Source organism: Drosophila guanche, unplaced genomic scaffold, assembly GCF_900245975.1.
Source record: "Drosophila guanche unplaced genomic scaffold, DGUA_6, whole genome shotgun sequence".
NCBI classification, from domain to species: Eukaryota; Metazoa; Arthropoda; class Insecta; order Diptera; family Drosophilidae; genus Drosophila; species Drosophila guanche.
In genome coordinates, this window is record NW_022995743.1 from 16,713,548 (window position 1) to 16,734,949 (window position 21,402).

The 21,402-nt window shown below is 46.4% G+C and overlaps 4 protein-coding genes across 8 annotated transcripts; 2 read left to right on the top strand and 2 right to left on the bottom strand.

Annotated features, from left to right (window-relative positions):
• Nucleotides 1-6,534: 6,534 nt before the first annotated feature.
• On the bottom strand, nucleotides 6,535-9,167 carry LOC117586925 (glycerol kinase). The gene is made up of 4 exons (XM_034277288.1): nucleotides 8,960-9,167; nucleotides 8,710-8,838; nucleotides 7,275-8,640; nucleotides 6,535-7,211 (listed from the first exon to the last, which is right to left on the bottom strand). The coding sequence occupies exons 1-4, from the start codon at nucleotides 9,035-9,037 to the stop codon at nucleotides 6,994-6,996; spliced, it is 1,791 nt and encodes a 596-aa protein (XP_034133179.1). The 5' UTR covers nucleotides 9,038-9,167; the 3' UTR covers nucleotides 6,535-6,993.
• A 951-nt stretch (nucleotides 9,168-10,118) lies between these two features.
• Nucleotides 10,119-12,119, top strand: LOC117586941. Its single transcript, XM_034277312.1, has 4 exons — nucleotides 10,119-10,278; nucleotides 10,316-10,425; nucleotides 10,629-10,754; nucleotides 10,841-12,119. The coding sequence occupies exons 2-4, from the start codon at nucleotides 10,353-10,355 to the stop codon at nucleotides 11,647-11,649; spliced, it is 1,008 nt and encodes a 335-aa protein (XP_034133203.1). The 5' UTR covers nucleotides 10,119-10,278; nucleotides 10,316-10,352; the 3' UTR covers nucleotides 11,650-12,119.
• Nucleotides 12,120-12,195: 76 nt separating this feature from the next.
• On the bottom strand, nucleotides 12,196-16,429 carry LOC117586891 (heat shock factor protein). 4 transcript variants are annotated; one of them, XM_034277247.1, is made up of 9 exons: nucleotides 16,201-16,428; nucleotides 15,659-15,884; nucleotides 14,971-15,079; nucleotides 13,749-14,896; nucleotides 13,376-13,692; nucleotides 13,189-13,294; nucleotides 13,008-13,061; nucleotides 12,833-12,908; nucleotides 12,196-12,769 (listed from the first exon to the last, which is right to left on the bottom strand). In XM_034277247.1, the coding sequence occupies exons 2-9, from the start codon at nucleotides 15,866-15,868 to the stop codon at nucleotides 12,612-12,614; spliced, it is 2,178 nt and encodes a 725-aa protein (XP_034133138.1). In that variant the 5' UTR covers nucleotides 15,869-15,884; nucleotides 16,201-16,428; the 3' UTR covers nucleotides 12,196-12,611. The 4 variants fall into 4 exon arrangements, with proteins under 4 accessions (XP_034133138.1, XP_034133121.1, XP_034133144.1 ...); XM_034277230.1 differs by having other exon boundaries at nucleotides 13,189-13,692; nucleotides 16,201-16,429; XM_034277253.1 differs by lacking the exon at nucleotides 13,008-13,061 and having other exon boundaries at nucleotides 16,201-16,426.
• Nucleotides 16,430-16,714: 285 nt separating this feature from the next.
• On the top strand, nucleotides 16,715-21,245 carry LOC117586881 (polycomb protein Pcl). Of its 2 annotated transcripts, none has more exons than XM_034277192.1 (5): nucleotides 16,715-16,889; nucleotides 17,144-18,713; nucleotides 18,769-18,941; nucleotides 19,009-20,086; nucleotides 20,155-21,245. In XM_034277192.1, the coding sequence occupies exons 2-5, from the start codon at nucleotides 17,190-17,192 to the stop codon at nucleotides 20,542-20,544; spliced, it is 3,165 nt and encodes a 1,054-aa protein (XP_034133083.1). In that variant the 5' UTR covers nucleotides 16,715-16,889; nucleotides 17,144-17,189; the 3' UTR covers nucleotides 20,545-21,245. The 2 variants fall into 2 exon arrangements, with proteins under 2 accessions (XP_034133083.1, XP_034133093.1); XM_034277202.1 differs by having other exon boundaries at nucleotides 17,149-18,713.
• The last annotated feature ends 157 nt before the right edge of the window (nucleotides 21,246-21,402 follow it).

The window sequence follows — 21,402 nt, forward strand, 5'->3', positions numbered from 1 at the left end:
CAGCCAAAGTGGGGCCATTTCGTGATTGAAGGAATTGAATTTCATGAGGCTGCCATCTCTATCAGAGCTCTCATTGGCACCGAACCCCTGCGAGGACAGAGGACCCGGCAGGGTCTGGCAAGCCTCACAACACTCGACTTGACTCGACTCGACTCGAATGCCATTGAGTTTGGAGCCCGCAGCCGGGAGCTGGAAACCCTGGCTCATTGTGGAGTAACAATTTTCATTTTCAACGCCAAACGCAGGACGCAGGGCGCAAAAAACGCATAAAATTTTACGAGCCAGGCAAATCGAGGGAGAGAAAGCAGAAAAGGAGAGGAATAGAAGGAAGGGGGCGGGGAGTGCGGGGGAGTGCGAGTGCTAGTGCGAGAGTGAATTCTTGGCCGGGTTGGTTACGAGTCCCTCGGTAAAAGTTTAGCTTTCGTGTTGGCCATAAAATGCCTGACAGGGCTTAGGAATGCAGTTGATTTGGAATGGAGTCTGGCAAGAAACTCTTACGCTTCAATGGAGTTGGCAGGCAGCCTTCTGGGGAAAAGATTCAAAGTCCATTGGGGGGATTTGCGGCCATTTCTGCTGTTGCTGGAGCAAGGGTTACTTGGAGCAAAAGAGACAGAGAGAGCGAGAGAGAGAGCGTGAATGCGAATTGTGTTCAGGTGATGTTTTGGCCTTTATCGTCTCTCGTCGTTTATTGAGTCGCTTTGCATTAAGCTTGGGCCAAAAGCTTTCAAAGCTTCCTTTTATAGCCATAACGGTTAAGCGGCATTAGCTGCCGTTCTCCAGCTCACACTCCTTTGCTATGCCACGAGATTGCTACAGTGACAAAATTAGCGGTAAATGAGCAAGGTTAGTGGGCTGAGACAATGAAACAGAGAGGGGGCAGTAGAAGTAGTGGGCGATGTTTGAGTAGGCTTGATGGCAGTGTGGGAGAAATACGTTTTTCTTTTCCACGGGGCATTTAAGTTCAATTGGGTAATTTGGGAGGTAGTAGGTGCCAAGGGGAAACTTGATGGGCGGAAGCTGTCATTTGTGACACAAGAACTCTGCTGAGAATTGAGGCATAATAATTGAGGAAAATCCTTTAAAAATACCTTAAATAAATTTAAAAATTGACTAATTAACGCTAGAGCAGAAAGCCAAAGCCACAGGGTTAACAGGTAAATGGAGTTCACCACTTAAGCCATTACTGCATTATTCAAAATGTTTGATTAGCCGCAAAATCCTTGCTTGCACGGAGACCCTACAAAGTTTGGCCACAACATTAAACGAGATTTGGCCCCTTTAGCCTTGAATAAATATTCCCAGAAAATTTGAAACTTTAACTACAGAAAGTGCCTTACAGAAACAGAAAGAGAGAGAGAGTGAGAGAGTAAGAGAGTGTGCAGAGTGTAGTGGGAGAACGTCTAGCAGAAGGGCAAACAAAAAGTAACTGTAAAATTTAGCGCTATGTCAACACATTCCAACCGGCAGGGCATGCCCCTCCTCTCTTCCCACGGTTTTCTCCCAGCACGTGAATGGAAAGAGCAACCATGTGCAAGTCCCGGACAAAGAGGACAATGCAACTCAAGTGTTCAGCCAGCAAGCAAGATGTAATTAAGTGAGGTGAGGCAATGCCAACGGACATTGATTTTCTCAATAAAATAATGATTAGCCACCAAAGGTACAGCCTTCTCTGCTCTTCTCTTGATGCCACAAACACATTAACAACCTTCTACAGACCTAAGTCAACATGGATAAGCCTTGAACAGATTAGAATCGAATGAGATCTCTTGCTGTGAAAACTCTTGCTAAACTTGCCACCCTATTAAAACGGGTGCCACCTTGACGAAAACGGAACGAAGGAGTGCAAGCGGCGAGAGGTAGAGGGACCATAAGTAGCCGGAGCATGCACGTATGCATGTATGTTGTTCTCCCACTCATCCCCTCTTTGCTCGACAGACATTGAAGGCATTCGTCCACTATTCCCTCCTCCTCCGTACAGCCCTCGTGCAACAGAGAACTTTCTCTTGTAAGCTGGTGGCAGCCGCATACAAATTATTTTGGCCAAAAGTTGAACTTAACTGTAAAGAATTAAAAAAAGTTTCACGCCACCGCGTCTGCCTCTCCATTAGGCGGGAATTGTCTTGGGGCAGGCGGGAGAGAGCTGATAAATTAAGACTCAGTAGGAGCCACAAATCATTGAATTTAACCGCAATGCGACAGATTGGATTGGCACTGGAGGGACGGAACGGAACTGGAACGGGTACAGCCTCGGGCTCAGCTGCTGCTTCAATTCAATCTTCTATCGATTTGCCCCTAAAGGCGACACACGACACATGTGGCAGAGCATGGCTCCTCCTTGCTCCGCGCTCTCTACTCTCCTGTGTTTATCTTTTGCTATATTTGTGCACCCTTACAACGGGAAGGTTATGAGGTTTGATTAGATGTTTGCGAAGGAGAGCAGAGCTTAATAAATCGGAATATCTAAGATTATTGGGTGGGTAGGATGTCATCGAAGAATGATCTAAGTGGAGAATGGCCCTGCAAGGGTATCTAATGCCTCGGTCCCAACAACATCTTTTCTTTCCTGTTTGTAATACAATTTCTGGGAACGGAACTTTCTTGTTGCGGCTCGGCTCGGCTGCTTCTTGTTCTGAATTTTAATAAACTTTTGACTGGAGGCAGCATAGGGACTTCGACCAGGACTAAAGGGTTCTCTTTTTTTGTGACAACCCACACAACTTTGGTCGAGCAAAGTTGTCAGTTTAACAATTTTTATCAATAAGAAAAGTGCTCCTCCCGTAGCTCCCGCTCCCAAAAAAACTCGCGACTTGAAAAATTGTTTTATAATCCTCTCTAGTCGTGTCCTGGCCCAGCCCAGTCACTTGTATTTACTTGGCAATTACTTCAAGTCCTGATTTAATTGAATGCAAATGCAGAAACAGTAACTGAAATAGGTACTCCGCCTCCCCAGAGATGCCCTGCTTCTGTTGCTAAAGTCGAGACGCTCTCATGTGCTCCCATGAGAATCAGGAGCAGCAGCAGCAGCCATATTTTATGCAACAGCAAGAGCAAACTGCAACTGAGATGGCAACTGAAAAGCAGCCAAGGAGCAGCAGCTACCCCAAACTCCCCCTATGCTTGCGGGGTGCCGTGCCTGTCTGTCTGCCTGTCTGTCTGTTTTCTGGTTCTCAAGTTGCATAATTTTGTTTTCCTTTCAGCGCAGGTACGCGCGTGCCCCCACTTTGCCACTGACTCAGCTCCTGTGCCATTCGTGAGCACCTTCTTGGCTGCATTCATACTTTTCACACCCTTTAGGAATATTTCGAGCATGGCTTGTGTGCACTGCAAAAAAAACTCCTTTACTTTAACAAATGAAATGTATTGGAAACATTTCTGCCTTACAGCGATTCGCTGTGATTAGGGTTCATATTAGATAATGCGAGTATCGATGAATCATTGAAGGCATCAAAGGAATTTCTCCCCGTGTTGTGTGTCTGTGTGCGTTGTGCTCGTGCAGGGAGCTCAAGAGGCTGCTGCTCGGCAGGAGCTGCCAACTGCCAGCTCGGAGTTGCTCCTGTTACCATTTGGCCTGCTGAATGAGGGTATACGTAGACGTACCACCCGCTTCTGTTCCCCATCATTTTCCTCACTTCATGTGGCGTGCATTCTGCATTTTGGACTCTCCATTTGCATCTGCACATGCTTTTTTAAAGCAATTTAAATTAACAGCAATGGCGACATCGTCCTGCAGGAGACATGGTCCTGAAGAGTGACTGAATGTGGCTGGATGGGATGTGTGTGTTTGCTCATGCCTCGCGGGATTTGGTGGCTGGGAAGGGGGGTACGACATGCAATTGGAATGCAATTTGTTATGGGAAGTTAAGTCTCCACTTGTCAGTTAAGTTTACGCTTGGCTGTTTGCCCGTTGACGCTGTCGTTGTCGTTGTTTCAGGTTGCCATGCAGCTATGTATGAGCAATGTGCAGGCCCCTGGATCGTGGCACTTGGCTTTTGTACGCCCCACTCTGTACAACCCACTGCCTGTCTGCACGCTGTACCCCTCTCTGGACAGTTAAAAAATAATTAAAGTATTTAAATATTTAAATTAATTTGTGCTGCGCTTTGGCTGACCAGAATTCCTTCGTAATTGGTCTGCAACTTTTGTCCAACGGCCTGTGAGTGATATTTGCTGGAAGCTGTCTCTACCCTCCTTCTCCATCCTCCAATTTCCGCACCCTCTTCTGGATGGTCCCCAACTCGGAGAACAAGTTGAAACTAACAAACCAAGTAAACACCACCAAAAACAATGTCTGGAAATCATCCAAACGCAGAGCACGCAACTTTTTACTGCTGGCGCCAGTTCCGGCACCCAGCTCCGCCTTCAGTTGAGACTTTATAGCCGTTTACTTTGACATATCGCAGCTGACTTAACCGAGCCCCGTCCCTTCTAATGGAGCTAAAGAGGGCGCTCCAGCAGAGGCAGCACTCGTACTCGCCTCAAATTATGCTACACATAAGCGTCGAAACGGACTCGACCCGGCAAATCAGACGATTTACATGCAGGCAAAATGTTGATTAGAAAATTAATTAAGGTTTTTACGATGGCACCGAGGCAACCGGGCCACGTCCGGGTCTGGCTTTGCCCACGGCTTTCGAGCACAACAAAACTTTCGCTCCGGCGAATTTACGACATTTTTATGACGGCCTGCCATGCGAACGGGGGAAGAGAGCCTGAGTCGGGCCTGAGCCTTAGCCTCGTAAAAAAAGTGCGTAAAACTTTCTGTCAGTGGCAGGAGCAGGACCTACAGCAGCTGATAAAGATTCAGCCTTACGTCAAACCATTGAATGCTTCTCCTGCTGCTTCGGCTCCTGCTACTGGCTGCTACTCGGGCGCATATGCAGATGAGTTGGTAGCCATAAAACTCGCAAGCAAATTTCGTTCAATAAATAAAGTGCGCTCTGAATGTGCAAAGCCTTTTCCATTCCCTTTTTCCTTTTCCCCTTTTTTGTGTGGGTGTTGACACGCCCAGAACTTATTGCATATGAATGTCCCGAATCATAAGAGCTCCTACCAAAGATCTCCCTGCTTAAACATATCCTTTTTCGGGCCGTGCCACTCGAGAGAGTCACCCCCGTAGTACAGTTGGAATGCAACATCGACGGCAGCAAAAGTTCCATCGCCGAGGGGAGCAATGCTCTGTGCAGCCCAATGGCCGGGAACTTGACGAAATCATTATTTCGCCTCGACATTTATTGATGCCATAAACTTGAGGATTTATGCGTTACTGGCAGCACGCTCCCTTCCCCAGCACACCACCTTTTAGGGCGAGAATGCATTCAAGACGGGGCGGGAAACCGCACAACAGCTAAAACCCACCCGTCCAGGAGGACATTGATACCCCACCCTGGCGCAGGGAATCATCCTAGCTACGTGGCTATGTCAAATTTTTGTTCTTATTATGGCATATTGCAGCACAGTGGTACGCAGTGGGACGCAGCAGGAAAGAAGTCAAATAACCCATCAAGGGGGAGTGGTACACCAATAAGCTTACTCTTTCCCCCGTGTTCCCTTATCTATCGCCCTTGCACACACACCTTCCAACACTGTGTTAATTTATTTAAATTGACTACGTGCAAGTTTACTTACGTCTTGGACGTTGCCACGCCTCCCCCTCGAACTCCTCGCAGGCAGAGTTTGGGCAACGAGTGGTGGTGCAAGGGTGGGGGGAGTCAATGTTTGCACAAATTTCACATTTTAATGCGCTTCCTCGACGTTTTGTCTTCAAATGCAAACCAATTTTGCAGACTGTGGACCAGGATGTACGGGTACGCGACTGAGAGTCATGCTTATCGGTATGCCTGACAGCCCGGATGAGCTACACTTTGAAGGGCACATAAATTGTACGATTGTTGCCAATTAGCTATCGAGTTCAGTTATCGAACTTGGAACTAAGATTTATCGAATCATCTCTTCATTTTAGAATTGTGCCATCGCTAAAAAATGCTCCTCAGGCTTAAAGCTCACTGATGGGCCGGGTTCATATTTTTGTAGCGCATTTGGCAAACGTTCGCGCATAAAAACTCATTTGAAAGAGTGCCTCTCTCCCTCGACTCCCATGGCCAGCAAAGACAACAGTTGGGGTGCTCGTGCTCCCCAGCAACGACCCGCCTACTTCCTTCTCCTCTGTAGATGCGAGAGAAGCGCGTTCAAGTGCACATTGGCTGCAGGGACTATGCATGGGCACAGCTGCTTCTTCATCAGGCGAGATGGTCTGGCCTCCGGGCTCTGTCCGCAATTCGCGTGTCAACAATAAGCGCAATAACTTAAGCTGCATTTTAGTGTGGAGTGGCAGGGTAACAAGAGGCATGGCATCCACAAGCAGGTAATGAATGCGTTCCTCCGTCGAGTATGCCTGACAGCTAATTAACTGGTAAATGGATCTCAGCAGCGGAACAGAAACCAGCAAACACTGGCCACTTGCACCGTGCAGTTCCCAGCAGTGATACACCCACGGCCTTTGGTTCAATGGCCACTTGAAAATGCATTCTTAACAAATGGTTTTCTACATTCTACATTTTCTACATTCTTTTTTGGTTTACTCAGTTTTAACAATATAAAGATGGATACATACATGTTTCAGGAGGCAAGCCCAAAGCGGCTTAGGCTTAAACTTATTGTGTGTGTACCTCCCTGTCTCTTCACAGCTTTAAAATTTGTCTCTCGGGTTTAAAATAATATAAATCGCTCGCATAAATAAACCTAAACTGAACAGTTCAACAGATCCGAACACACTATGGACTTATCCATTCAAGAACTGTCTAAAGTAAATCACAAAAATTTGATCTACGAATCAGGCAAAGTAGAAAAATGAGAGTATATACAAAAGAAAGCTAACGATAGGGAGAATTAACTCTAAACGACTAAATGATAAATTAAACAACTAATTTTGAATACGCATGCTGAACGTGACTAGAGTGCACAGGATCGCTCCTCGCCCCACTCCTCCAATGTGCATTAGGTCAGAGGATGGTTGTGCAGGTACCTGGCCAGCAGGAGCACAGCAAACGATGTGACCATGAAGACGCTTCCTGGTATTGATCGCCGTATGGCTTGATTGGGATCACGTTCGCGCTGCGAGAAAAGCTCGATATCTGCCTCGTACGTCTCAAAGTTGTTCCAGTGCAGGCACCTCTTTACCGCATAGTCCCAGCGCCGGTACAGCACCTCTCGACCTGCGGAATAAAGTCCAAATTATTTCGAGTGTTGCCTGAGGTACAGTCTACCCCTGCACTTACGGTTTGGTGTGGTGGTGGGTGAGAAGACGTCTGTCGGTGGCGCATACATCTTTGTCGCATATTCCAGGGATACCACGCCCATGGTGACGCCGGCCGCTATCATGACTCCCAGACCAGCTGGCGAGGCGGTCTGCGGCCGCTCCAGCATGTAGCCCATGATATCCGCTATGAACTGGACCAGGTGTGTGTCCTCCGCGTACTCGCCGCCAAAAGTCAGCACTGGATGCGTGCTCGCGTGATCCCAGTTGGGTGTGTCCCGCTTAAATGCCTCGAGAACTTCGTAGATCTGGAACCCGGTCGCCTCGTACGCAGCCTGTGTGATATTCTCTGCCGTTGTCTGACTGGATAGGCCCAGAATTATGCCTCTGGCATCATACCGCCAATAGGGAGCATACAGACCATGAAAGGCTGGCACCAGGGTAATCTCCGACCGTTTGGCCGCCAAACCGCATTCAGTATTAAGCATGGAGGATGAGCAGGAAGAGGAAATCATTGAGCTATCTCCGATGAACGTATTAAGTGATTCCACCACATTGTCGTTGGAGTTAATCTCGGTATTGATGCGCAGTTTTTCGCGTAGCCAAGTGACTGTGGATCCGGCATTGGAAATGGCTCCTTCGAGGCTGTAGTTGGTCGCCGCTCTGGGTCCCAGCTGGTGCGCTACTCCTGTGATCAGTCCATTATCTGATTCAAGCTTCTCTGTGCCCGTGTTAAGCAGGACAAAGCAGCTATCGTCCAGGGTGCACACATTCTGGCCGGCCTTAATACACAGTTGGCCCAGCAAACAAGCAGACTGCTCGCCCATTACCCCTGCAATAGGTACTCCCAGCAGCGGCCCGTCCAGCACATAGCCAAATATTTCGGAATTGGAACGTATTCGTGGCAGTATGTTTATGGGCAGCTTAAAGAATTGGCACAGCTTTGCATCCCACTGCTGTGAGGACAGGTTCATCAGCGAAGTGTAGTGCGCGTTGGTGATGTCCGTCGAGTGTACTCCCGCCTGGACGCCACCAGTTAGATTCCACAACAGCCACGAGTCCAGTGTGCCGAACAGGCACTTGTCCTCTTTTATAGAATCTGCGACAGCCGGAACACTCTCCATCAGCCATCGAATCTTGAAGGCGCTGAAGCAACCGCTCAGCGGGAGGCCAGTGCGATGCCTCACATAATCTACGTTCTGCTTCACGTTTTGCAGGATCCTACGCAACACTGAGGTGCTGCGACTGTCCGACCATCCAATGGCATTGTACAGTGGCTGGCCAGTCTGCTTGTTCCAGAGCACGGTTGTGCCCCGCTGATTAACAATGCCCACCGCGATGATGTCATGCGGGTCAATTTCCAGTATCACCAAATTCTTGTACGCCGTCTACGAAGAGTTATTTATTTGGGTTAGTTTCCGATGATATAACTAACGCAAGAGTTCCCGATACGCTACCTCAATGCACTCCTGCATGTATTTCCAGATTTCCGAGGGATCATATTCCAGCCAGCCGGCCTGGTGGACAATCTGGCGCAGCTTCAGCTCATGGTAGGCCAAGACTTCGGCGTTTTTTGTCGAGTAAATCTATGGAAATAGATTTTGAGTCAGCTGTCTACCCACACAGGCATACAGCAACCCGTATGCGTATGCGTAAGCGTACTCGCGAGCCTGCATGTGTGCGTTTGTGTTACGAGTGCGTTCTTACCAGGAATTTACAGTGAGTGCCGCTAACGTACGCAATGCCAATGAGTGCTCCAAATCTGCCATATCTGCCGTTGTTCATATTTTGTGGCCAATGCGTGTGCTGTGGCACAAACGCGTGCTGGTTGATGATTTAGCGCGGGAGCGGTGGAAAATGCTCAAGCCGCGTTTGTTGTTGTTGCTTTTCGGAACGCGCCTAAACAGTGTGACAGTATTTAGTTTCCACTATTCATACTATCGGACAATCTAAACCATTTAAACCATCGATAGTATCGTTGACGTTATCGATTTTTGTCACAGTCCTACTGCGCAGCACGGTGACCATAAGGAATATTAACTTTTGGGGTATTTGAACTTCGAAAATTAGTTCAATGTATTTATGATGCATTAAATGAATTTCATCGATTAATTAAACTATATTTTCAAACAATTTTCAAGAATAAAGGGTATCGAGGATGCCAAACGCATGTCTTTCATATGTGCCTCCAGGATTTTGTCTCTTTTTCGTTGGGATTTTTGAGTGTGTTTTGAAGTATATGTATCTATATCTGGGAACATGTGAATTTTTATCCCAGCAATGATCGTCTGTTCATACCCAATTGATTCGAATTACCTTTAATAACATTTATTGGAAATGTTTTAAATCTTAGGTAATCTGTGTTGGAGAGCCATCGCAACGAAATTTTGTAGAATATAGATGCCGAGAATGGATACCGATCGGTTTATAAACATATATATACAAAAAACATCAGCTTGAAAAGCTAAATTTTAATATTAATTAATAGACATAGGGTATACAAAGTCACATACTACTGGTTGTCCATCAACAAAAAGTCAAATTACGTAAATACCCATGCCTACTCACGTAACGTTTTACTACTATTTTCGTTGGTTGACCTTTTTAGTTTGATCCTTATTTTGCAATCAATCCTATAAAAATAAGTCATAAAACCAGCCAATCTTGTGAAAAATGGCTTGATCGATTGGATAAAATATTAGTTTTAGCTCTGAGATTCATAACTAGGTGGTTTTATTAATTAGAACATCAAAGTCGAAGAAAATTAGTTTAAGATATACTGTACCGCAAATATTTTAAAAATGAGAAGGTATATATTTGGTATATCTCCGAGGTTCTGACGGTGTACTTTATCGATAACTACGCTGTCACGCAGCTGCGCAGAGCGCGTAAGACAAAAACAAGACGAAAGAAAATAAGCGCTGTCAAAACGGTTAATTGTGCACAACAAAATAACGCTCTGGAGTCTTCGCTGAGAGCCTCCCTCGGAAAATTAAGAAGAACCACACAGCCCATGGCAGTAAATTGAGTTGGAGGGGACCATCAGTGCAGTAAGGAAGAAAAGAACAACCGGATTGAGTAAAAGGATTTGTCGAAAACTATGATAAGTACAAAGCTGGATAACAAAATGCAACGCTATTATGCAGAACGAGAGACCACAGGACCAGAATTCGGTGAGTTTCATTTATGGTATTGCCAATACACAGAGAGAGGCGAGAAGCGCTGCAGAATCAAACCAACCCCCAATGCAAGACAGGACAATTGTCCTGCCCGGCCGCGTCTTCAGCGCTTAGGGGTTGTTGCTGGCGAAGAAATGTAGAAAGCAAATGCCTGATTGACGGATTTTAACGATTTTTCCCACAAAAACAACCCACAGACGATCGCTTGATAAAACTGGTGCGCGCCAATCCAGCCATATACGATGTCAGCCATCCGCACTATCGCCGCAATCCAGTGAGAGTCGACATATGGGATCGCATTGCCAACGAGCTGGGCGCCTCCTGTGAGTACTTTTGATGTGAATGGCACCCCCCCTTACCAAACTGTAGTACTAATTCACCCACCCTTTCTTGTCTTCCCACCCCACAGCCCGCTTCCTGCAGACCAAATGGAAAAACATACGCTACAATTATCTGCAGGAGATCAAGGCCATTGAGACTGGCCAAATAAATCCAAATGTGAGGAAGCGACGTTTTACGGAGGATCTCTCCTTTCTCCAGAACACCGCCCAAACATACAATGTGAAGAAAAACCAAACCTTTGCGGCGCCCACCAACAATGGGAGCAGTGACAACGACAGCAACAGCTTCCTCTATCCCGATCCAGAGCACTTGAAGGTCGATGCGTCGGGCAACTATGACATCATTGAGCTGGATAACAGTGAGGATGGATCGCATAGCGACGACAATGAAATCTTGCCCGAGCTCTTGGTTATGGAGCCGAAGTTGGAGGTGTCCATTGAGGGTGCCTTGAATGGCACCAACAGCAGCAGCAATAATAGTCGCAACAACACCCTCTATAGCTCACCGGCCTCCTCGCCCCTCCTCACGCCCATGGTTGTCATGGGTAATGGGTTTGACCATCACCAACAACACCACCAGCAGCATCACCAGGACATCAAGAACAGCACCCTCTCGAATGGAGAGGTAACCATTGAGCCAATATACAAGCCTGCGGCCACAAGGCGTCCGGCGGCCAGCGATATTATGGGTAATGCAGCCAAACGCAAGGCCACGATCGCGCCTCTGCCCAGCCTGGCGCCCATCAATGACCCCATTGAGCTTTATTGCCTTTCACTGGTGGACTCTCTACGGAGCATGCCCCGGTCGGAGCGGGAAAGGGTTAAATTCGAATTCGCCAACATTCTAAAGGATGCCAAGTACAAGGACCAGTCCTAAGGGACCGTTGGCTGGGAACGGCGATCTCCAATCCATATGCAATACGTACAACCTTCAATTCGAGACATGCAATCGATTATACAAACCACAGAGGCACACAGGCAGGCATTCCTTTTTGACACACTTATACTACACCCACAAACATCCATATGTATTATTCCATTAACATAGGATTTTTACTTGCTGTGCCTGTCCTGTCTGCGTTTCTAGGTAGCATACACATAAGCTTAAGTTAACTTATATTTATCTATAGTTTTTACGTCGTGTCAGCCTGGTAAATATCCCCTCCCCGCATCCCAAACAAAATGTGCACAAATGCATGCCAGAAGATCTACATTCATATATGTATGTACTTATATGCATGTATGTATTTCGAGTACCCTTTTGACCTCTCCTCCATACTTTTTGAATCAAAATATATGCCTCACTGAGATTTCAATTGCTGCTCGCGAGGGAGTCAGCACAGAATAGTATGTATTTTATTATTCCATTATTTAAAAATTAGTGTGTAAAACGTATAAACTACAAAAAAAGATAAGGATCTTATACCTTGTATACAAGTCAGAGTAACATTTAATCGTTATCTTCGTTTAGCGCAAAAACTACAAATTTATCTAACGGAAAGACACAACATGAAACGCATGGGTATGCGTGGTTGGCTCTCCCACTTTTCACCGATTAAAAAATTGAATATCTCGTAAATATTAACCTCTTCTTCTAGTCTATACAACTAGAGTGGGGCTAAGGGTTACGGTTAAGGGTAATGCTATATATTATATATATAGTGCAAAAGGCACATACAGAAACATCAATGAATATTCATATTAATATTAATGTGATTACAAATATAGATCAACTAATAAGTATAAGAGATATTCAACAAATTGAAAACTTAAAACACATTTTTTGTTCACTTTCTGATCAGCTATTGCGGAACTCTAGTCTACTCTAAATTCTCTGAATTAAAAATCGTGACGCGGTGTATTCAAAACCGAACTCTGCGTCTGATACGACTGACGACTGATGGGCTCCTGGCTCTTTTCATTATCATCTGTGTCCAGTATGTCCGATAGGTCGTACGGGCTGGGCTGATAGGTCATAATTTCTGAACCACTCGAAGCTGCAAAGAATATGAATTAAATTTAGTTCAGGCTTCAAGGATTTGATCATTTTCCCAGCATACCTTTCTTCTCACCGCTCATGCTGTCAGTGGGAAAAGATAGGCCATAGGTGTCCAGCAGTTCCGAATCGTTGAAAAGCTGAAAAATTCATTAATAAATAAAGCTAGTTTAGTGTTTGTTTCTTGGAAATATATTCAAAATTTGTAGGCTTTTCAAGTGCCGGACGCTTGCGCTGACCTTTATCAACTGGTCGTCTTCGGTCAGCTGCAAAATGGATGTCCTGGCAAGAGCCTAATCGTATAGAATCGAATAGAATAGAACGTTTGTTTGTTATAAAATTCAATTCGGACACACGGACACGTTCTCTGGCAGCCCAAGCAAATGAAACGGGGAAGGGAAATGTGATATCAATACTTACACCCAAGAGCATGTTCTGATCGATGGAGACGCCGTCGCCACGCAACAAATCCTTGAGGGTCTCAAGCTCGTCTTGCACATTATCCAAATGGCCATGGACATCGTCACTGCAACAGTAAGAAGGGGAAATGGCCTCTGGATTATATCCTGCCCTTCTAGGTACCAATAAAGGCTTGTCAGCTACTAACACTGAATTTATCCTCATCAGAGGACCATTATTGCTCCCCTCCAGAACAGCACTGTTATCGCCGGCATACTTGGCAACAGCCGTGGCTGCTGCTGCCTCGCCCTCAGTGGCTGAGGCTGATGTCGATGCTGAGGCCTTTGTGGCCGCCGCTGCCCTCGAAGTAGATGCCTGATTTGCGTCTTGCAGAGAGCTGCCGCTGCTAATGGGCACGTCAAAGTTGCTGGCAAACTTTCCGCTGCTAACTGTGGACTTGCCAAACGTCTGCTGCTGATTCAGCTTGTCAGCCTCTCCCAGTCCAGTCGAGAGCATTGAGGAGTCCTGCAGGTTTATTATTTTTAATATGTATGCTAAATTTAGTACACCTGAAAGCTTACCTCAAATATATTCGACGGCATATCTTCGCTGATAAAGTTGACATTGTACAAGTCCGAGTCCGAGCCATCCATCAGGTCCAGCAGTCCAGAATCGGTTTCGGGCTCTGTCTTGATGTAAACCGGCTGCGGCATCACAAGGGACTGTAAATCTGTTTTGAGCTGGGATCGCGTGCTCACAGACTTGGGCGAGGCTTCTTCGACTGAGATGGAGTTGGCAGCGAGCATTTGGTCTCCGGCCTGACGCCGCTGTTTGTTCTTCTCCTTGAGTTGCTGACGCTGCTGGCGCTTCTCCTCACGTTGCTGTTCACGCACCAAGGGCGTAAGCACATTATGCTCATCGGAGTACACAGGACTGCTGGACGCATCCTGGACATGGGCATCCGGGAGTTCGGTCACTGTGTAGGCTATGTGTTCAGCCGGTGAATGACTCATGCTAGAGGCCAAAGGGGAGGCACCTCCAGCTCCCAGCTGGAGAAGATTGCCTCCTCCATTATTAGTTCGCAGCAAGTCCTCAACGCTCTGATTGGAGTAGTCAAAATTAATTGACTGTGGACGCTCAACGGACTGTGGAGAGGCGCTCTCCTGGTCATGGTGAGCAGAGCTGGCGTATGGAACTGGTGACGGATTCATCACTTCGTCGAGCAGCTCCTCGCTGAGTTCGTGTATTACAGGGCCACTGCCCCCATCGCTCTCAGTTTCACTGGTGGTTCGCGCGCGTACGTTTTCCGGCGTGTCATTTATCATGAGCTGCATGTGCCGCTTCACTCCAGACATATTCCTTGAAGGCTGCACGATCGAAATGAGGAACTGTATCAACTTGTTGACTATCTGTTGCTGCTTCGAGTGCTTCTGGCGGAGGCTGGCGATCTCCCGCCACAGCACTTCGTTCTCCTGCTTCATGGCGGAGAAGCGCGAGTCCATGGTGTCCTGCCGGCCTTGCATCACCTTCACATCGTTTAATATCTTGGACACGGCCTCCGGCTTCATCACCGCCTTGTCATCCACATTCTTGTTGTTGGATATCTTTCGCTTAATTTGGTCCAGCAGATACGCGGAGTTGCGCTTGAAGAACGGATGAGAGAACTCGATCTCGTCGCGATCAAACCGCAAGCCGCCATTCTCAATCGATGTTATCTTGTGGAATCCATCTGCATGGGAAAATAAAGGAAATCCTAGCTTAGAGCCGAATCTTATCGTATCTTCTTGCATATCTTGTACTTACACATATTCAGCTGCCTGATGAAGCTGGCCATGTTGTTGTGCTTGTAGTTGAGGGGCAGCAGTTCCCTCGCGAACTGCGCCTGGTTTTTTATGACAAAGCTGTGCCCATCCTGAAATCAAAAAGCAATACGAAAAGTCATGATGATAAGTGGAAAACAAACAAAAAGTTGCGGTTAACCAAAAACTACCGATAAGCCCCTCTCCTGACCACAAAAGTTATCACACACATATGTTTGTCCATATGTACATATTATGTGAATAAATATTTCTTCAAGTGATTGATTGGCACGCTGGCCCAGGAACCAACATCGTACTCTTTGGTAAGAGAACCGATGGGATTTGCTCTTATCTATGTAATTGCAAACCAGAATGACCGTGGTGGGGCGGAAAATTTTCGATTGACAGCTGGAGCGGGGCGAGGAGCGGAACATTTTCAGAGGGCACGCACGTACGCACTTCGGTGGCCTATGCAAATCGCATAACAACAATGCATACGTGCAGAGAGGCATACTGTAAGCAGCAACAACAACGGCTACGATGACGGAGAGAAAGTCAAATCGTAGAGAGCGTAAGACACCTGCACGAATCGTTGTTGTTGGTGCTGTTGCCATGCTTATAAAAAAAAAGTAAATAGGGAAAGAGAAGCAAATCAAGGTAAATAAACAATATGGCGGCTTTTGATTTTTTACCTTTGTCCAACAAATCAAATGATTGGTGTCGGTGTCATCCACCAGGCGCCACAGCTTGGCCAGAAAGGCGGGCACACCGCTGCCCATGCCCGAATCCCCGAATGAATGCATATTGCGACGCGGAGAGCGCTGCTCGTCTTCGTCGTCCTCCTCCTCGCTGGACTCGTGCCTGTGTTGCACGGCTTTTACAGATGAACGCGGCCTGGACATATAGTCACTACCACAGCTGCAAAAGGGTACCGAAAAACGAATGGGAAACAAATTAAATCAATGAATTTTCAATACGCTCTGGCTCTGGTCCACAGTTCAGTTCCATTAGCGTGTGTGTGTACGTTCGAGTGTCTGCATGCGCATATATGGATATGATCATATGTCTGCATGCGAGAAGGGGTACGACAGGTACGACACCATTGACGAAATACGATTTTGTGTAAAAGTTGTTGCAACTTTGGTATTTTCAATTATGGCCAATGCGTCACACCAACTAATATCTTGCACACACATTTAATTCAATTTCTCTCTTTCTCTCCGCCTACACCTACCTTAACAATTTTCTGGTTTTACACAAATCACTCACTGTTTAAAAGTCTTTTCAAATGTCGTTAGCTCTTTTTACACTTTGCTCCAAGCTTTTTCAACTTTTTCTATGTCTTTAGCTTTGTTTCAGCGATTTTTTCACTTTTTTATGCACGCACAGCGTAGTTTCACGAAAAATTTATTTTTTTCTCTCTTCTTCGTCTTGCGGTTATCGCTATCGCTCGTCAGAGTGCCAAATGCCTATCGGGAATTGCACTGCTGCTATTTATACGAATCGATGCCGTCTGCTGAAAGTATCGTGCGATACTTCGACTAGTCTGGCATATTCTCGAGCGCTACTTATTTTTTTTGAATTTTTATTTGAATTTTGACCTCATTTTTTCGAAACTTAATTATGCATTTTGATTTAGTTTGGCTCTAGATATGCTATACCGTTTGATAATGAGTTAAATTTGATCACTATTAATGCTGCTTTGCAGTCCCACCGATGACATCGGTGGTACACACTGCACAGCACTGGTCGTTGGACGTTTGCCAACACAGTGCGCATATGTTGGAAAAAACTTTTAATTGCCGCAAGTGATTGTTTTAGTGGATTTGTGATGGTATTAATGCACAACTATACTTAAAACCTACAACTAAATGTATTTCAATGCATTGCTAATTTAATCCATGTGTTGAACCACACTAAAAGGTGGGTAACATCGCATTTAAAAATGTGTCCCGTCGTGCGTGTGAAAATACGAAGGTAGAAAGACAGAATACAAAAGGGCCCGCTTCTAGACCTCTATACGTGTAATCTGAGTGAGCGTGTATTGGGACGAAGCAACAACAATTTGATTGAAAAAGGCGCCAGATTGTTGCTGAACCTAGTGATAATTAATCAAGCGCAGAAGAAAACTAAAAAGCCGGCTTTACTAACCAAATGATGCTTCTTTTCCTTTTTAGAAAAGACTGCGCACAATAATCCGCACATAAAACTCACACAACAACAATGATGAACAACCATTTTCACATGCAACATGAGCACACACCACAAAATGTTGCCCAACCGTACTTGCAGCAGCAGCAGCAGATCCCGCTCTCAGGACCAGCGCCAGTTCCCACTCCAGCTCCTACCTACAGCTACTTGCCGCAGCAACAGAATGTACAGCAGCCCCAATGGATGACCTACCAGATCATGCCACCCACTCAGGGCATCGCCACCGGCGGCGTCCATGCCAATGGATCGAAGCGATATTATGCAACCACAGAGCAGTCAGCGCATCCAAGAACCATACAGATAAACAACAGCTATGGCCAGCAGAATCCTTCGACCAAGCAGCAGGCTGCCAGCTCGTCCACTTCCGCTTCCAACCCGTTTAAGACCAACAACATACGCATTATATCGACAGCCCCAAGTGTGTACAGTCTTGATAAATCATCGTCGGAACAGCGGCAGGTATATGCTCCCGTTCAATCCTACTACATGCCACAACGCCAGGCCGGAGCACTGCCGCCTCGCCAGCTGAGCCAAGTGGTGGCAGGCAAACAGCATACTTTGCCGCCACGGGAACCCGGGACCCTTCCCGCTTCCCACAACCAGCCGCCCACAGTGGTCTTGGACCGCATCAACATATGCATCAACAATCTGTACTCAGACGTCGCCAGCGCCGACCTCACCACATCTCTCGGCACTGCCCAGCAGCCTTCACCCATCATACCAGCTATCCAGCACAAGGCACAGGCCATTCTGCCGCTCATTGACAGCAGCACTGCTGATAGCAGTAGCAGTAGCAGCAGTTCGGTATCCAGCAGCAGCTACGGCGGAGGCACGACAACCTCTGCCGCCGTAATAGTCATAGATGAACCGGACTCCACCACAACGACACCTCAGACGCCGCCAACCACACCGGAGACAATGAGTTCTCCGGGAAAGTCTTCGCCCTCGCCCCCCCCACCACTTACACCTACACCTCCACCTCCACCATCATCCAAACCGACGCTGATTAAAGTGACGAGACAAAAGAAGCCGAGCTTCAAGAGCATCGACTCAGCGCCACCGACACCACCAACGCCACCGCCCCACGCTATTAGCTACGCCCTACAGGAGGATGTATTCGTTAAGTGCGACGATGGAAGACTGTATTTGGGAACCATCGTGGGAGAATCACCCGATCAGTTTCTAATCCGATTCGATGATCAATCGGAACAGTGGCACGAGTCGGAAAAGCTACGCAAGCTGGGCGGCGGCGGAACTACAGGCGGCAGTGGTGAAACTGGCAACAGCTCGGAGTCCTCTAATGCCGCCGTAAGCGGGCCCATGTGTGTGGCCTGCAAGCGCTTGAATCTACAGGATATCGTTGAGATTTGCGAACGCTGCGGCCGTGGTTACCATCGTGGCTGTACCACTGAAATAGCCCTTGGCAGTGGAATTTGGAGTTGCAAGCGATGCGTGAAGCCAATGAAAATGCAACAACCATTGAATTATGAAACAACGAAGAAGCCCCCAGGGATTTGCCGCCAGTTGCCCTATCATGTGAGTAGAAAGATAATTGCAAAATAATTATTGATTATAATTGGTTTTTTCGAAGGCGGATAAACTCAGCTGGGATGAGAAGCATCGGGTGAACGAGGAGCAAATCTACTGCTACTGCGGCAAGCCGGGAAAATTCGATCACAATATGCTGCAGTGCTGCAAATGCCAGAACTGGTTCCACACTCAGTGTATGCAGAACTTTAAAGAAAAGCTGCTGCGGGGCGACACGTAAGGATAACTATTTACTTTCACTGATTCTCCCAGAGCCAGCATATAATTTAATCTCTTTGTGCAGATTTTTTATATTCTGCTGCACGGTGTGCAACGATGGCGTGGAATATGTGCGGCGACTGCAAATCGACTGGGTGGATATACTCCACATTGCGCTTTACAATCTGCGCAAACATCAGCATCAAAAGTATCATCATTTGCTTAAGGACATCTGGCCATTTGTGCTCGAACAGCGCCACAAGCTGCCCATATCCGAGCAGTGGAAGACACTGCCAGAGACGGCGTTAATGGAGCGCATTAAGCAAACGTTGAAAGATCGCACAGAGAGATTTGTGTGTGGACGCGAGTTCAAGCGGGCTCCAAATTTTTTTGCCCTTAGGCACAGTGGGCCACCCGTGACCCCGAAAGTGTGGCTGCAACCACATGAGGAGGTCTGTGATGAGGTGCTGGTCAACAAGTTCAACATATTGCTAATGCCCAGGGAAGAGAGTGGTTCCAAAGATGTGTACGAGTTCCGTACGGATGAGGACGAGGAGGGGACCAACACCAGCGAGGACGAGATACCCATAAAGCAGATCATTGAGAAAGCCAAAAAGAAAGCCAACAAAATGCCTGCAGTGCCGGAGCTGCAGCAGGACCACCGCGTTACAGTGGACACAATTGACCTAGCCGATGATAATGCCAATGATGGTGACCATGGCAAGTTGCCAGCGCCTATTCCACCGCAGCCAAATGCCAAGAGCAGCCGCAAACGCAAGGCCTTCCACTTGTCTAGGCGGTACGACAACAGCCGCAACCACTGTGATCTTTCGTCCGATGAAAATTCAAGCAGCAGTCGGGGCACCAGCTCCCTGGACCTCATTATACCGCCGCCAGTCAATTTTCTGGGTCGCAACAATCCTTTTCTTATGGCCACACCCAAGAAATCGACGCAAGTGAAAAAAGGCCTGGCATTCGGGCTGGGAACGGGCGTTGGCGTCGCGGGCGTCATCAACAGCATTTTCAAGCTAAAGGGAGGCGGAATGGATCAACCGCGCGTCGTGCGCACCATAAAGCGAAGACTGAGTGCCAAAGACATAACCATAGGCCCCAACCAGGAGGTGCGCAAACGTCGGAATCGTCGCATGACGACAGCCGTCGAGGTAAGAGCGAAGAAATGTTTGATATGTTTGAATCATAATCATTTTTTGTCTTTTCTCCCACTATATAGATTATCAATACCACTACCATCAATCCTCTATCCAGCCCATACTTTCCCTTATATGCCAAAGATTTGATGCCGCCAGCGCCGCCGGCAGATAAGCCCACGCATGGCCGACTGCTACGCCAGCGGCCCCAAAAGTCCGCTCGCAGCTCTCCCAACCAAAGTCGCAGGAATTCCATCAGCTCGACAGCAACAAGTGGAAGCAGCAGTGCTGGCAACGGACATTCGATACTGGATCTAAAGCAGTCTGTGAACAAATACTTTGGAGGCGCCATGAATCGGATTGACGCCGGTGAATCGTTTGCCATTCGTGCCAAGCGCCGCATGGGAAATGGTCAGGTTCAGTACCTTGTGGAATGGGGTGGCGATGCAGCGACAACGACGAATGGAATCTAATCCTATTGGAATTTGATTTATATCCACCTAGATTATAGACATTATAATTTTTTTTATGGTTTTCTTTTTTGAATTGTTTGAGACGGAAGGAAATGTTTGCTGCCAGCTTTGGGCCACTCTATCATTATTTTTGTTACTGTTTAAATATGATTTGATTACCGATCCACTGCCAAAATAACTAAAGAATGTTCAAAATATTGGGTCAGAACTCAGAAAACACACAAAAATTTAATGCTAGAACGACAAAATGCAAAAAAACGCAACTGAATACAGGTTTTTATTGTGCAATGGCAGTTAATTGTTGCAACGAGAAGAGTATAAACTAACCTAATAATTGGCACAGTATTAGAAGATTTAACTAAGAGCGTATGTAAAAATCTTTGCTAAAAGAAAACGTATTAAATAATGTATATTCAATCAGAAGTTGAACACTGTTTAGAAGTATCTTGTATATTTTCGAAAAATATACATAATCGTACGTGCGTGCATATGTTGACGGTAAAAGGAAACCACACACACAAATTATGTTATGCATAAAAAAAATACTTGAGGTATACCACACAAATTTAAAGAAATTTAGTAATAATACATCTAATAATAATAATATCCATACACTAGACGAAACTTCATGACTAAGGAATACACACACACACATACATGCATTCATAAAAAACATAATGTTTAAGTATTAAAAGCTACACGAAATCAAAATCGAGTTGAACGCAAACTAAATCTCATGCATTCGAGCATTGCAACTTACATACATATATTACGATTAGACTAAAATGGAACAAAATGTAAACAAATGTAATGCCCAAATAAATGTTTCGAAGAGCATGCTTCTTGTTCGTCGTCCTT